General features: G+C 36.5%; 1 protein-coding gene across 4 annotated transcripts in view; it reads right to left on the bottom strand.

Moving 5' to 3' along the window:
• Window positions 1-15,043, bottom strand: part of Pak3 (p21 (RAC1) activated kinase 3) — an 84,348-nt gene that overhangs the window by 25,929 nt on the left and 43,376 nt on the right. For all 4 annotated transcript variants that reach the window (XM_052170824.1, XM_052170825.1, XM_052170826.1 and 1 more), the window contains one exon: window positions 8,698-8,761. In XM_052170824.1, coding sequence (XP_052026784.1) covers window positions 8,698-8,761 — 64 coding nt within the window. The remainder of the gene's footprint in view (window positions 1-8,697; window positions 8,762-15,043) is intronic.

Genomic DNA, 15,043 nt, shown 5'->3' with positions numbered 1-15,043 from the left:
TGCCATTAGGTTTGATGACACAATTGACAAATATCCAGAAGTTGCATAAAACTCCTTATGTCTTAATGCCTAGGAGTAAGATGATCTAAAAAAAATGTTATTGTTGCCATTTTTCATCAAAATCTATATGTACAGTTGAGTTAATCTCTGGAGAGATATGGCATGACATATGTATATATTGCATTTAAAAAGTCATGGTGGACATGAGTTTTTATAGTTGTACTATAACTCCAAATAAAACTATACTTGGAAACAGACACATCTATAAGCTTTTGTTGGACTGTGAAACTTAGCTATCTTTATGGAGAGCAACTTGGAAATTTTAAATGCATGTATTATTTGATGCAAAAATTCTACTCTTATGAAGTTATCCTAATAAGTTTGCATAATTGTGAAATGACTTATTTGCAAAGATCATTGCTGAAGCTTTGTTTATAATATATCAGAAACAATCCTAAATGACTACCAATGGAGGTATACTCAATTGTGATACATACAAATGCAAAACAACAGGCACATATTGAAAATAGCAAGATATTTATATGTAGCCACCCCATAAACATAAGCACATAACAGAGGAGCTACATAGTATGTCACTATTTAAGCTAAAATATATCCATAGAAAACAGGTTAATGTTTCTCCTCCCAAAAAGAGTTGTCTTAAACTCAAATCTACTAAAAAGATATCATGTAATAATTCTCTTAAGCATTTGTTTTCAGACACTTAATATTATATAAAAAATACATACTGGGTTAAAGTATGATCAGTTCATATGAGAATTTAGATGCTTATATAGACTGACAGAATTGGATAGGACATAGATGAATAATTTTAGAGTTTATGTCCTTGCAACTCAAGTGTTAGATACCATAAATATGCTTTTTATAGAACTCTCTCAAAACTATCTTTATGGAGATAGATAGTTCCTTTCCCTGCATCCCTGTAAATCCAATACTTCATGCATTTATAAAACTATTTGAAATATAAAAGAAAGCCTTCTTGATGGAAGTAAACAATCATCTTAATACTACATGACTGTGTAATTGTACAAGAGTTAACATATCCACAGACAGAGCCATGTATGGATTTCACATCTCAAATGTCTTAGATGGAAGTCAGATGATATATTTATATAACTGTCAGTCAGGGACTCCCAAAGGAGCTCTAGCAAATTATAAATGCAATGATGTTAAAGATACCTAGAAAGATATTGAAGTGAAATGAGAAAGTAGAAAAATCTGCCAAACCAATATATAATTGTATATAATGTATAGTTTTAAATATGTAAGTTGGGAGCAAATGAAAGAGTTAAACATTTAAGCAGCTATATACCTAATAGCATATGAAGTCAGGAAAGTCAAACCCAGAAACTACTTTACAAATTATTTCATAGTTCAACTTATATTCAAGTGTATATGAAATCTATGTGAGCATATGCATGAGTGCACTTTTAAACAGTGAATCAAAAAAAGAGAATATTTCAAATGAAACCAATAGTAATTTCTTTCTGAAAGTTTCCTTTATGCAGAATAACTGGAAATCTGGGGACACATGCGGAACTGACACACATTCCATTGTGTATTCTACAAATCCTTGATATTATGCTGCTTTAACCAACTAGTATCTACTCAAAAACTTAAGCTTTCAGAAACAATTAAAACAAAGTATTGTACTTTGGATATGATGTCTACCTCCGAAAGGCTCCAGTGCTGGCAGCTCAGACTCCAACAGGTCGAGGCATTAAGACATCAGTAGCTCATGAAAGCGCTGCCTCTATGACTCGGTTGATCCATTGATAAGTAAATAGCTGATTGAACTGGTAAGAGATGGGATCTGGTTGGAGGAAGTGGTGCTCTAAGGTTTTGCCTTTGAAGGGTTTATCAGGTTCCTGGGTGCATCTTATAACTCCCTCTGCTTTCTGATTGCCACACCTTTCCATCATGACTTCTCTCTTACTTAAGATCAATAAAAGTAGCTGATCATAGATTGAAACCTGTGAAACACTGAGCCAAAATAAAAACTTTCCTTGTTTTGTTTTTTAAATGTCAGCCATTTTGCCACAGCAAAGAAATGGTGATTCACACACATTGCAACCTGCATCTCTCATTTTGTTCCATAACCTATGCTACATCTATTATTATTAGCATTGTTTGCTTTTAATATGAGTCCACTGTCTATGTTTTCTTCTTCTTCTTCTTCTTCTTCTTCTTCTTCTTCTTCTTCTTCTTCTTCTTCTTCTTCTTCTTCTTCTTCTTCTTCTTCTTCTTCTTCTTCTTCTTCTTCCTCCTCCTCCTCCTCCTCCTCCTCCTCTTCTTCTTCTTCTTCCTCTTCCTCTTCTTCTTCTTCTTCTTCTTCTTCTTCTTCTTCTTCTTCTTCTTCTTCTTCTTCTTCTTCTTCTTCTTCTTCTTCTCTTTTTAATGAGGGTTCAACAAATAGGGAGTATTTATAACAGGCACTGTTGTAGAGCTAGGGACAACAAGGTGGATAAAACTAAAGACTCTAAAGCAATATTCTTGCAGTATGATTCAAGTGGAAGTTCCATGACCAGCACATCTTTTTATTATTATTATTATTATTATTATTATTATTATTTGGTTTTTGGATTTTCGAGACAGGGTTTCTCTTTGTAGCCCTGTCTGTCCTGGAACTCACTCTGTAGACCAGGCTGGCCTTGAACTCAGAAATCCATCTGCCTCTGCCTCCCAAGTGCTGGGATTAAAGGCATGTGCCACCACCGCCCAGCTTATGACCAGCACATCTTAAGTTCTTACACCATTTTTAAATCATAAAGTGGCCCATCTTCTGAAAATCCATTTTAATAGCCTCTTCTTTTGATATAAATCATGTATTCATCCTCTTGTCCCCTTATCTCTTTGTAACTGTACTATAATATTTGTTATATTCTGTTCCATGCCATAATGGCATATGGGTGAGTCACCCCAAATAATAACTGAAAAATAAAAGCTAACAGAATGGAATATTTAAGCACATGTGCTTAGCTAGTCACTTTCAATGCCTGCTCTTGTTTGTTTTTCCATCTTAGGGAGTGCACATTCTGCTTTACTTTGAACAGGAAAACTTGTGTTTAAAGAAATTAAGCTGTACGTAGCCATTTGCCTTCAAAGAGTTACCTTTTTCCCCCATTAATTTCAAAATTCTCCCCTTCTGTTTTTTGAAAGTTCTATGACAATTTATTATGAGATCTAGGTTCGAGCTGTGTAATCTACAGGAATCAGAAGGAAGGAAGAAAGAACATGCCAATGAAGGCCTGGGCAGCTCAAGAAGGATTCAAGGGGAGCTGGCAAGACGAAAGTGTAGATCATTACAGAGTAAATGCTCATCACTGAGGATGGATCTGCCCCACCTTTTCACCCTCCTGCTTTTCTTTTTCTTTTCTTTCTTATAGTGTGAATGGAACCTACATCTTGTCAGCAAGTGCTATTGTGAGCTAGAGTCCGAGCTATTAGCTTATTTCTTAATACAGCAAACCATTTCTTTTTGCTAGACATTCAGGGAGTTGATGAATATAAAGGTCACTGTGGGCTAGCAGAATCTGGTTCTTTAAATGGGTATTTAGGCAGGATCTCTCTATGTGGTACTGGTTGTCCTGGAACTCACTATGTAGACTAGGCTGGCTCCAAACTCAGAAATCCTCTTGACTGCTGGGATTAAAGGCACTACACCCAGCCCACAACCTGCTTCTTACTTATAGCTCTACATTAAGCATAGTGAGTGCTCAACCACTGTTTACTAAATTTAAATATTTGTTAAGCAGGATCCAAACCAGTTTAGATCTGTGATGCTTCTTTACAAAACAAGCCAATCCACTAACATTGTTCAGAAAAGACACTATGGGTTTCAAAAGAAAGGTGATCTATTTCTTAATGCAATCTCATTTGAGGAAAAACCTTGAAATGAACACATAGATATCAGTGGGACATCCACATGGCAACTGCCAGCCTTACTAAGTCCCTCAATTTGTCACACTGTTCCTATTTATTTAGGCAGTAAACAGAATTCTGATGATAGTTGTTAACTGAAGAAAAATATGTGATTCGCTTGTCTTATCAAAATCCACTTACCATCTATGTACTTTTATAGAATTTGCATAGAGTGAAAATACTTTAGTTTCTATGTTGACACTGTTCTTGAGATAATGACAATTTGAGGGACTTTCTGCTTCTTTTCTTCCTTCTCTCTTTTTCTATTTTTCATACCCTTTCTCTACACATTTAATCAAAATGTCTAGATTTGGTAGCCACTATAGTAGAACACTTTTCATAGAAAACTTAGTGAAGTTCTGTCATTTTTAAGGCTTAGGCTCACAGTTATGGCTTCTAATGATTAGATGTGAAATTCTGAGTTTGATTTACGGTCAATGAAACTTAATTCTATGGCCCTAGGCCTGAATGTTGGGATGGCAGAATCCCATACTGGAAAAAATGCAGTTTTCCAAGTCAATGAGGGTGATTAATGAAGAGCTTTTTCTTAAATTCAGCCCGGAAGATTGAGCTCTTGTGTTCCCTGGAGCTGAAAATGGAATAGTGAGGTTGGTTATTCCTAACACTAAATGATTAGTGACAGGATTTTGAAAGTCACCATAACAATAGGTAAAGCGAAACAATAAAAACCAAGGCTTAATGAAAAGAAAATAAAACCACTGTGTTTTGGACGTAGAGACTAGATTGCCTAGCTTAGGGCAATAATTCATGGAAAAATCAGTTGCGAGCCATTTAAGTAAAAACAAAGCTAATACAAGGTTGTTTTTTTTTTTTTAAAAAAAAAAATCTAGAGAATGTATTTTGTTCATTCACCCAAAACCTTAAGTGTGGGGAATGATCCATTGAAAAGAAAACAAAACAATGATTAAATTAAAATTAATATAATAAATTATAAAATCCCCCAAACAAACTTATGCTCTTATATTATACCTATACCTTAATAGCTGTTTTTAAAGTGTATGTTGATTTTAGTTTTTAAAACCTGTTGGATTTTATAATAAGACTATTTGTGCTGTGTGTGCAACTGAAAATTGTCAATGAAAGGTGGAGTTAATGGGCACGAGAGGAGCAACCATGCACTCTAACCAGGGAAAACTAAGCCACTGTGAAAGAGAAAGGGATGAAGATGCATGGAGAAAGGAGTGATAAAAACATGAAAAGGCCGAAAATAGATGAATAAAAAGGAGTGCTAGATGGAAAAACATTTTCTTTAGTTCAAGAAAAAATTCCCAGAGAGATGGGACCAGTAGACAGGGGAAGCTCTGCAAGTCATCTTTGAGCCTGGCTGTTGTTCATAACCATACCAAAAAATCTGAGTGCCCACTAAATACAAGCTATGTGCCACTGTACTAAGCTTAGCAGTGTGCTGGACACCAGTGGAGACAAAAGAAGAAATACAGTAGATTTCCTAATCTCTAAGAACTTGTTATGACTGAAATGTCTACTGGCTTCATCGTTTTCAAAAATCATGCAGCCTCTAGGAAATGTAAAACAGATGTTTCTTCTGCACCAAATAGGAAATATGCTGTTTATTTTCAATTGTGTATGATTTTTTTTTGGTTCGCTTTTCATCCTCCTTCTCTTCATCTTCTTTCATGACAGGGTCACCCAGGCCATTGTCAAGATTTCTAGGTGACTGAGGATGAGTTTGAACACCTAATCCTCCTGTCTTCACCTCCTGAGTGCTGAGACTAGAGGCGTGCCACCATGTCTGCGACCCCCCTAATTTTAGATGTTAAATACTTTTTATTAGATATATTCTTTATTTACATTCCAAATGATTTCCCCTTTCCTGGTTCCTCACTCCCCGAAAGTCCCATAAGCCATCTCCCCTACCCCTGTTCCCCAGTCAACCCCTTCCTGCTTCCCTGTCCTAGTATTTCCCTACATTGCTGCATCAAGCCTTTCCAGGACCAGGGTCCTCTCCTCCCTTTGATATCCGACAAGACTATCCTCTGTTGCCTATGTGTCTGGAGCTATGGGTAACTCCATGTTTACTATCTGGTTGATGTTTTTTGTCCCTGGGAGCTCTGGGAGTGCAGGGTGGCTCATATCAATAAAGACTTCATAAAGGTATCCATATATAACTTTCTGGTTTTCCTTCACAAATCCAGGTGTGAATAGCACTCACAGGAGGAAATCTCTTTGGTGACCAAAGTCACTCAGTGGTGGCCTAATTCTGAAGCTATGAGTTTGGCTCCATTGCCTCAGATAATGTAAATCTTCTCTTAAATATTTTTGTTTTGCCTTTGTTTGTTTCACTTTTCAAATTCAATGCTATTTTTGTTCAGCTCTATCATAGTGGGAACAAATAATCCAAATAAAACCACATCTCCCATCCTCGCTTCTTAGAACACAGTTACATAAGAACGCACTTTATTGAAACTCTAATTTAGAAAGTGATATTTCAATAGAAATAAATTGTGAATTGTAAGCAAAGCCAAATGCGATTCTATAAAACTAAAAGTTGCTATACTGCAAAGACTCAATAGAATGAGGTAAAAACTTACAGAATATATGTAATGTGAGAGAATACATGTGATACATTAAGCTTAGGTTCTAGAACATAGAAGGAAATTAAAACCTCAATAGCAAAAACAACAACAACAACAACAACAACAACAACAACAACAACAAAAACCCAAATACTACTTACAAATGGTAAATAGAGCTAAACAGATTTTTTTTTCAAAAGCTGACACACATGAATAATGGAACAATATCACCAGGGAAGTTCAAATCAAATCAAAATCATATGATGTTATCATCCTACCAGAATGGTTAATACCAAAAAGACAAAGGTTACCAAATACTGGTGACAATGTGGAGAAAAGGGAACTCTGGTACAGGAGGGGAGAGGGAAGAATGAAAGAAGGCAGGCCAACAGTTAGGAGCAAGAAGTTTCTATGTGCTATTAAAATGTAGGATAATACACACACACACACACACACACACACACACACACACACACACACACACACACATATATATATACACACATACATACATACATAAAGCTAAAAGGAGGAGTCTTTGGAAATTTTCTCGAGAAGATCGTTATGTTTACTCTGATTTGAACATCATGTAATATATTTTTAAATTTTATTTTATTTATTATTATAATGTGTGCATTGGTGCATGGTGTGTGTGTGTGTGTGTGTGTAGGATAATGCCATGGATTCTGGCAATTGAGCTTGGATGGTTAAAATTTCATGGCAAGTGCTTTTACCTGCTGTTCCAGCTAGCGTATCATCCCACCCAGGTGTGATATTAAGGCACCAGGTGTGATACCTTCACTACCCATAAATATGTATAATTATTATGCATCTGATATGTGAACACTGGAAAAGGGTCACTCATCCTCCAAAGGAATCACGACTCACATATTGAGAACTGCTGGTTTAGAAAAATGCAAGCAAAATATTATCCCAAATAGGCAGTCAATATGTAAATTATCTACAAGATATTTTATAGTATTTTTTTAAATTCCGCATGCATTTTATACTTGTAGCACATCCAGTTTGCAGCAACACTGCAAGTGCCCAACAGCCAAATGAAACTAAGCCAAATGTAGCTACCGGGAGGAACAATGACAATCTATGGTGTTTTTCCCCCAAACAGTGCATATCGGTCCATTAAAAATGATTTAATTATATGTGGGTGTGTGGGATTGTAAGCAGGAGTGCAGGTACCTATGGGAGCCAGACCAAGCAGTGGATTGAGCTGCAACTACTGACCTGGATACTGAGACCTGAACTCTGTCTTCTGTGCACACACACTATCACAGAACCATCTATGCAGCCCTCAGTTTTCTTGCTTTTAAGCAAACACAGAATAAAATCTAAAAGCCATTTTTCTACGTTGCTCTAATATATAATACTGTCTTTTTGAAACTTGTCTTGTGGTATTTTCTACTTGGACATGAAGAAAGTTAATTAAATTTGCTATATAGACAGAGAAAGCACATCTCTCATTAAGCATTACTGCATCCTCAGGGCCTATGGTTTAGTTGTACACTGAGGCTTTAGATACATGTATACTTCCAGTTGAGCTGCAGAACAGGTGACTCCTACATCTAGCTCTAGTGAATGATTCGACATTGGTTCACAAGTCTAGCTGATGATGAGGGTCATCTGAGGACTTTTTAAAAGTAAGATTATCATTCCTGAAGTCTAATTCAAATATCTGGTGAGCTGGAACTGGAAATCCACATCATTACCAAGAACAGTAGAGGAAAATGATGGACCTGGTCTCATTTCAGGACTACTGATTTATTTTGTCGGTACTCAGAGAGTCAAGCCTGCAGAACCCTTGATTCGTAAGGACTTTCTCCTTTTCTTTCTGTCAATGTTCAGTTTGACAAAGAAGTAGGATCTAATCCACACATGCACTTGGATGTGAGGATACAATGCAAAGAGCCCATTCATGTAAGATACTTCTTCCTCTACCTCTTTTGCTTTTCTAGATAAATCAGTGTGAATATTCACATGATATGGATATCAACATGTTGCTGCGAAGCAGCACCTCAAAGACAGTAGAGACTCCAGTAGAATGGGTTTCGATGTTAGTTACTAAACAATTATATAAAACACAGATTAATAGAGAGAACAGGATTCATGAATTGATGGGGTATCTGAGATGTCAGTAAATTTAAATGTGTGCACGTTGTTGATATTTCGAATAAAAATTACTCACCCTTGGCCAATTTTTTCAAATCTTGTATATTTCTTCTTTGGGTCCCCAACACTGACAATGCTTCCTAAGAGAGAGAGAGAGAGAGAGAGAGAGAGAGAGAGAGAGAGAGAGAGAGAGAGAGAGAGATTTCCTTTTAACAGTAAAAATTATGATATCAAATTCAATAACTCACAATTTATATGAAAAATATACTTAATTCGTTTAGAATACACTGAGATACATTAAATAAAGTGGTGATAATAATCTATACTCCTTATATTAAAACCTGCTGATATCTGGGAAACAAGAAATGGACTGACAAGAGCTCAGCATTTATTTAAAAATAGTTATTATAAAATCAATATTATAGATTAGGAAATTAAAATACCTAAAAATTGTACCCATGATTTTACAAGTTATTTTTTTAATTGGTATAAAGATAAGAATTCTACTACATTTAATTTAACAAGATGAATACGTATCAAGTAATTAATGTTCACTAGTTCCATGCTAGGAGGATGGTAAATAGCGATGGGTCTAATCAATAAGTCTGGCCATAAAATAAGAAGACTCACACTTTCCAAAAATAAGTATCTCTTAACTTGGGAGTCTACCAGAGCTCAAAACCTTTGACCACCATTATTGATATATAATTTATTGATATATAATTTAAATATCATAAAACTTACCCATTAAAGGGTACAGTTCAATGTTTTTTTTTTGTGTATAGTCCATACACGTGTATATACTTGTGTGTGGGGGGGTTGTGTGTGTGCTTATTCATGCACATGTGTGTGCATGTATGGAGGCGCTGCCATTAGGTGATTTCTTCACATTAGGTGATTTCCTCTATGGCCTCCGACTTTATTTTCTGACATGGGATTTCTCACTGAACCTAGAGCACACTGACTTGGCAAGACTAGCAGGCCAGCATGTCTCACAGATCCAGTTCAATACCCCCAGCACTAGTGTTATGTGCATGCACAAGCACACCTTTATTATTAGGTGTGTGCTGAAGATCTGAACTCAGGAACAGCAACCATTTTAGAGAGTAAGTCATTGCTCTCACCCCTGAATGTTTTTAAAAATTTATTTCAGATTTTATAAACATCATTTTATATATATATATATATATGTATATATATATATATATATATACATATATATATATATATATATGGCTAAGAAGATGGTTTAGTATTTATGGCACTTGAAAGCATAAGGACCAGAATCATTTCCTCCATGAACACATATAAAATATCAGTTGGACATCGCGGCACACCTCTACTTCCTTTGCTTAGAAGCAGAGATGGGACCCTGAAGGAAGGGGATAGCTAGAATACCTGTATTAAGGAGCTCTGAGTTTAGCTTAGAGATTATGCCTTGATGAATGAGGTAAAAGTGAGCAAATAAAACTCCCTGTTCAACCTAGAACCTTCACCAACACCTGTACACATGTGTGCCTGTATAGACATGTGTATTGATACTTGTGTGAACACACACACAGACATAACACATGCACCTACAACAAATAACAACAATTAAAAATTCCACAAAGAAATACTTCACATATTGCCAGTTACTTTTGTTGTTGTTTGAAAGCAAGAGTCGGGGTATAATGAGGCTATCTTAATACAGGCTAATGCTTGAAGTTTCAAAGGCTATTTTAATACAAGCTAATGAATGAAGGTTCATAGAGAAGAGTAGGGCTGCTCAGAAACAAATGTCTGCTTCTCTAAGAGAGAGGCATATTTCATGGTTATTATGATAGTTGTCTGCAAGACTTAGGTGGAATTCTGAAGCAATTATCTTCCATGGGTTCCTAAGAAACCTAAAGGAGATTACAGAGTGGTTCCTGCAAGGTAACCTGAGGAGACTGCAGGGCTGGAGGAAGGTAGGAGAACTTCGCTCTATTACACCTCACTCTTGTCGCTTCCTAAATAATCCTGCAAAATTCCTCCTTGCTACAGGGTGAAGCCCAGATTCCTTAGCTGAGCACTGAAAGACATTTATCATCCAGCCGCATCTGGCTTTTTCTAACCAGGCTAAGCAATTGTTCTTCTCCTGTCTCCTTCCCTTCTGCTTTCGCTCTTAGGAATGCTCTCACAATCGAGTAGCTATACACACATGCTTTTTTATTCCCTTTCCTATCTAAGGTATGACTTCCTAATTATTACCTAAATGTAACCTCAGAGCGCCAGCCTGTCCGAAGTCTTCTGTGATTACTCTTCACAAAATAGACATATTTTGATTTGAAGTCAGGAAATCTGTGTTTTCATCCCTTTCATTTTGGTGCCCAGTGCAGTGGTTATACTGAACAACTAATTGAATCAAATATAAGAGAGCATGTATTCAAATAGAGTACCATGTATTACAGATAGACCTCACACTAAAGTAGATGACTATTCATGCCCAGGCCTAGTGGAAAGCCTAATTAAAACCTAATAATTGACAGTATATATTCAAGAAAAAAATCAGCTAAATTTTTCAATAATGGATTATACATTAGGTTTGAGATGTATTATTGCTAGGGCTTGTATGGGAGTGTTTGGTTGACCGACATTACCACTGAACTTCTGACCCTCTGATGTCCATCTCCTGGATGCTGGGATGACAAGTCTGTACCACTAGATCCTATGAATGTGGTGTTGGGGATAGAAGCCACAGCTTCATAAATGCCAGGTTAGCACTCTACCAACTGAGCCACACCTCAGACCTACTGGGCTTTTTGATTTATTATTTTTCTTTATTGTTTGCCTATTTCCTACTGGTTTTGCTTTATCATTTTCCCCTTTCTCTCTTCTTTCACTTTTCTATGGAAATGAATGCTCATTTTAGTTGGGTTTAGTGTTGCCATGTCCACCTAGGCTCTGCATGTCTCTCAGGATACTTTAAGTACAGACCTGGCCAGATGAGTCTCTGATTTTGATACCAGACGTTCCTGATACTTATAATTAAAGGTCAAAGTCCTTGGCACCCAGTTCAAGGATCACCATATGTTAAAATTGCATTTTTAACACTTGTAATCTTATGCTCTGACCAAAGAATATTAAGTGTAATTACTGAGCAGTCCCTGTTTAGTAACGGCTTTAAGAGTAATTCTTTTAAGAGTATTCTTATTTTTACTTTTTTTGTGTGAGTGAGTGTGTGAGGCAGAGAGAGTGTGGAGGAGTGGGTGGTATGTGTGTGTGTGTGTGTGGAGAGAGAGAGAGAGAGCAAGAAAGAGAGGGAGAGCAAGTGTGTGTGTGTGCATGTGTGAGAGAGAGAGAGACAGAGACAGAGACAGAGACAGAGAGAGAGAGAATGTCACATGTGCAAGGAGGGCGGGTACCTAAGAAGGAGATTGGATTTTGTGGAGCTGGAGTTCCAGGCATTATAAACCACCCATTATGAAGAATCTAGCTCTGGACCTCTGAAAGAGTGACCATTTTCCTTAAACTGATGAAGTATTTTAACTTTGATTCTTCATTCGTTACAGTATCTAGCAATGTACCTTAAAGTCTTTTCACACATTGCTTCTTGGTCCTAGAACTTATGTCTCATGTTTTCCCCAATAGCAAGCTCTCTGCTTTAAAGGCTATCTTAGATTTCATTTCTAGGAAGTCTCCATGATCCCTTTGAATAAAGTTAATAACTTCCCTTTTCTCTTTCTCTAGCACTGTATTCCATGGTCCTTAACGTGTCTTATATTACTTTGGCATCACCTTTTATGCAATTTTAATGACAGGACCCTAGTCTTATTCACTAGTATATCCTTTGTGTCCTTATACAACACAAGCAATAAAATATATCAAGTAATTGCGTGTGGAATTAAACACAAGTAAAATTAGGCATTTCATTTTGCAAAAAAAAAAAATTGTCCATGGTTCACGAAAGGTTGAAGAATTTATTTTATTTTATTTTATTTGAGTTATGTCTCTAGAATGCCACCAACCTAGTGATATGTGAGTTGCTATTCTATTTTTCAAATTGTCTAATGGATTTCCACATCACTAAATCCATCTTTCTTCAAGTCAGTTATTAATGGGTAAGTGCCTGGATCGTTTTTTCTTCTTTTGATGAAATGATGATTTTTAAAGTCACTTGAAACCAGAGTGTTATTAAATGGCTTCTACTTTTCAGAGAAAGCTTGCTATGAAGTTGCTGACCAAACTCTTTTCCATAGACTGATCAAAAAGCAACGAAGCTCTAGCTCAAACCACTTTCTGAAATACAACCAATTTCAATTGGCAGGGCCCAGTTAATGAGGCTTTATGGTAGTAAATTATTCAGCCATTATTTCCATGGTATGTGGCGTTAAAAAAATCTGGAAATGGATCTTTTCATAAGGATTACTAGGAGACAACCATTTTGATGAGATTGTGTTTCAGAATTTAACTGCTTTACTTTAACTCCAATTAAAATGGCCGTCCCCACACCCTCTATCCTTTACCAGATAGTCTGTGCTGCCACCTACTGTGGGCAGGCAAATATTCAAGAGACTTTCCTTTACAATTCTGGTAAGAAGATTTTAAAATAACCTCTCTCCTTAGGTCCATTATAATTTGCTTTTATTAATTACAACAAAGAAAAGGGAACGTATGGGGACACAGTAAAGCAAAAAAAAAAAAAGTATATCAACCAATAAAATTCAGTGAAGAAAAATGTGATAGAAATAGCAGAACCATTTCCAAACAATTAAGAAACAAATGACTCATGTTTAGGTATACAGTTTTAAGAAATCACTAAATTCTAGTATATAAAGATGGGATTCATATTGTGGTTCCAAAAGAAAAAAAATACAACAATATATTTTCTGCCTTATTAAGCTAAGCTGATTCCTGTCACTAAGAGTTTATCCCTTGAGCATAAAGGAGGTCATTTTGTTTTATTTTGTTTGTTTGTTTGTTTTGCTTAGGATTTCTTTAAGTAGCCTGATTTTCACTCCGTTAGACCAGTCTGACCTTGATTTCCTGAGGCAATCCACCTGCCTCTGCCTCCCTAGTGCAAGGATTAAAGGTATGTGCCACCACCACCACCAATCTAGGTAATATTATTGTTATTGTTATTACTCTTATTATTATTATTACTGTCATCATTATTATTGAGGAAGAGCTTAATAATTCTCAAAATTAATTTTGATTATCTCTGATGGTGAATCAGGAAAAAGAATTCAGAACTTAGAATGCTAGGGAAGGGAAAAACAAAGAGGAGAAAGTAGCTGTGGGGCTTAGAGGAAGGAGGTTAAACAGAATTTTCTGCACTTCACAGTTGTGCTGACTGCCCATGCCTTTCAAAATGTAGGCATTTCCTTTATTTTCCAACAGATCCAGACAGACCACAATGAACAAGCCAGACCCAAGCTATCTGTCTGTGTAAAACTGAAAGATGATCTATCTGTGCAGTTCAGCTATTAATGATTCCTTGGTCTGGCCGCTACCATCAGTATCTGAATGGAAGATGAATTGCCCAGTAGCAGCTCTGCCTGTGGTTTGGCTTGCACAGTTCCTAGCAATCACATTCTTGAGGTTGAAGACGAGGATGATTAAGTAGAAGCTGCCATTTCTTTCCCATCCTCATAGGCTTCATTCTCATGTAGGTGGCAGGGCATCCCTGTACTTCTCTGCCTCCTTTTCCCCCAGCCCCATTCCTTTGTCTCTTAGCACAGGCTCCTCTACTACTTCCTCAAGATTAATTTGCACCTTTGATTCCAACGACGTCAATGATTTCTGTGTAGGTACCACACTTATGAGATTGTCCTTGGTTATAAGCATCCTATCCTACTGGAAGATCACTCCCATTCTGTAATTTCATCTTCAAAAAGTCTCTCATTGTATTGGGACTATTATTATTATTGGAAGTTCAGAGAGGGTAAGAGACTTCCAAAGGGATACAGAGTTAGCGATATGACTCGGCCCTCATTATCATTTCAAATCTCACCCTATTGGACACTCACATAAGGATTGATACTCCTAATGAAACAATGAGCATTTGTTGAGTGCCCCCACTGTGAGCCAGATATATTTGCTGGGTTTTTCATTGTCATAATGTTATGAAGGTGATGTTATTATTATTATTATTATTATTATTATTATTATCAAAACTGTTGTGGATGAAGAAATAGAAGACAAGCAAAATTAAATAACAGGCTGAAACAGAAATAAATTGGTAGGTCATTGCTTTGAATCTAGGTCTTTCTGTCTCCAGTATCTATCCTTTTATGATACATTCTACAGAGAAAGTTTTAAAATGCACTTTTGATTCTTATACCCATTTCATAGGTAAGAGACCAAGACCAGGCAAGGTTAATGACTTCTTTCCGGTAGCCAGTGTGCAAACATATTGAGGGGGCATAGAGATGGGAGAGCATTGTGGGGCTGGGAGGTCT

The sequence above is a fragment of the Apodemus sylvaticus genome, chromosome X (genome assembly GCF_947179515.1).
Source record: "Apodemus sylvaticus chromosome X, mApoSyl1.1, whole genome shotgun sequence".
NCBI lineage: Eukaryota > Metazoa > Chordata > Mammalia > Rodentia > Muridae > Apodemus > Apodemus sylvaticus.
The sequence above is the reverse complement of the archived record's forward strand: the minus strand, read 5'-3'. Positions and strand labels throughout refer to the sequence as shown.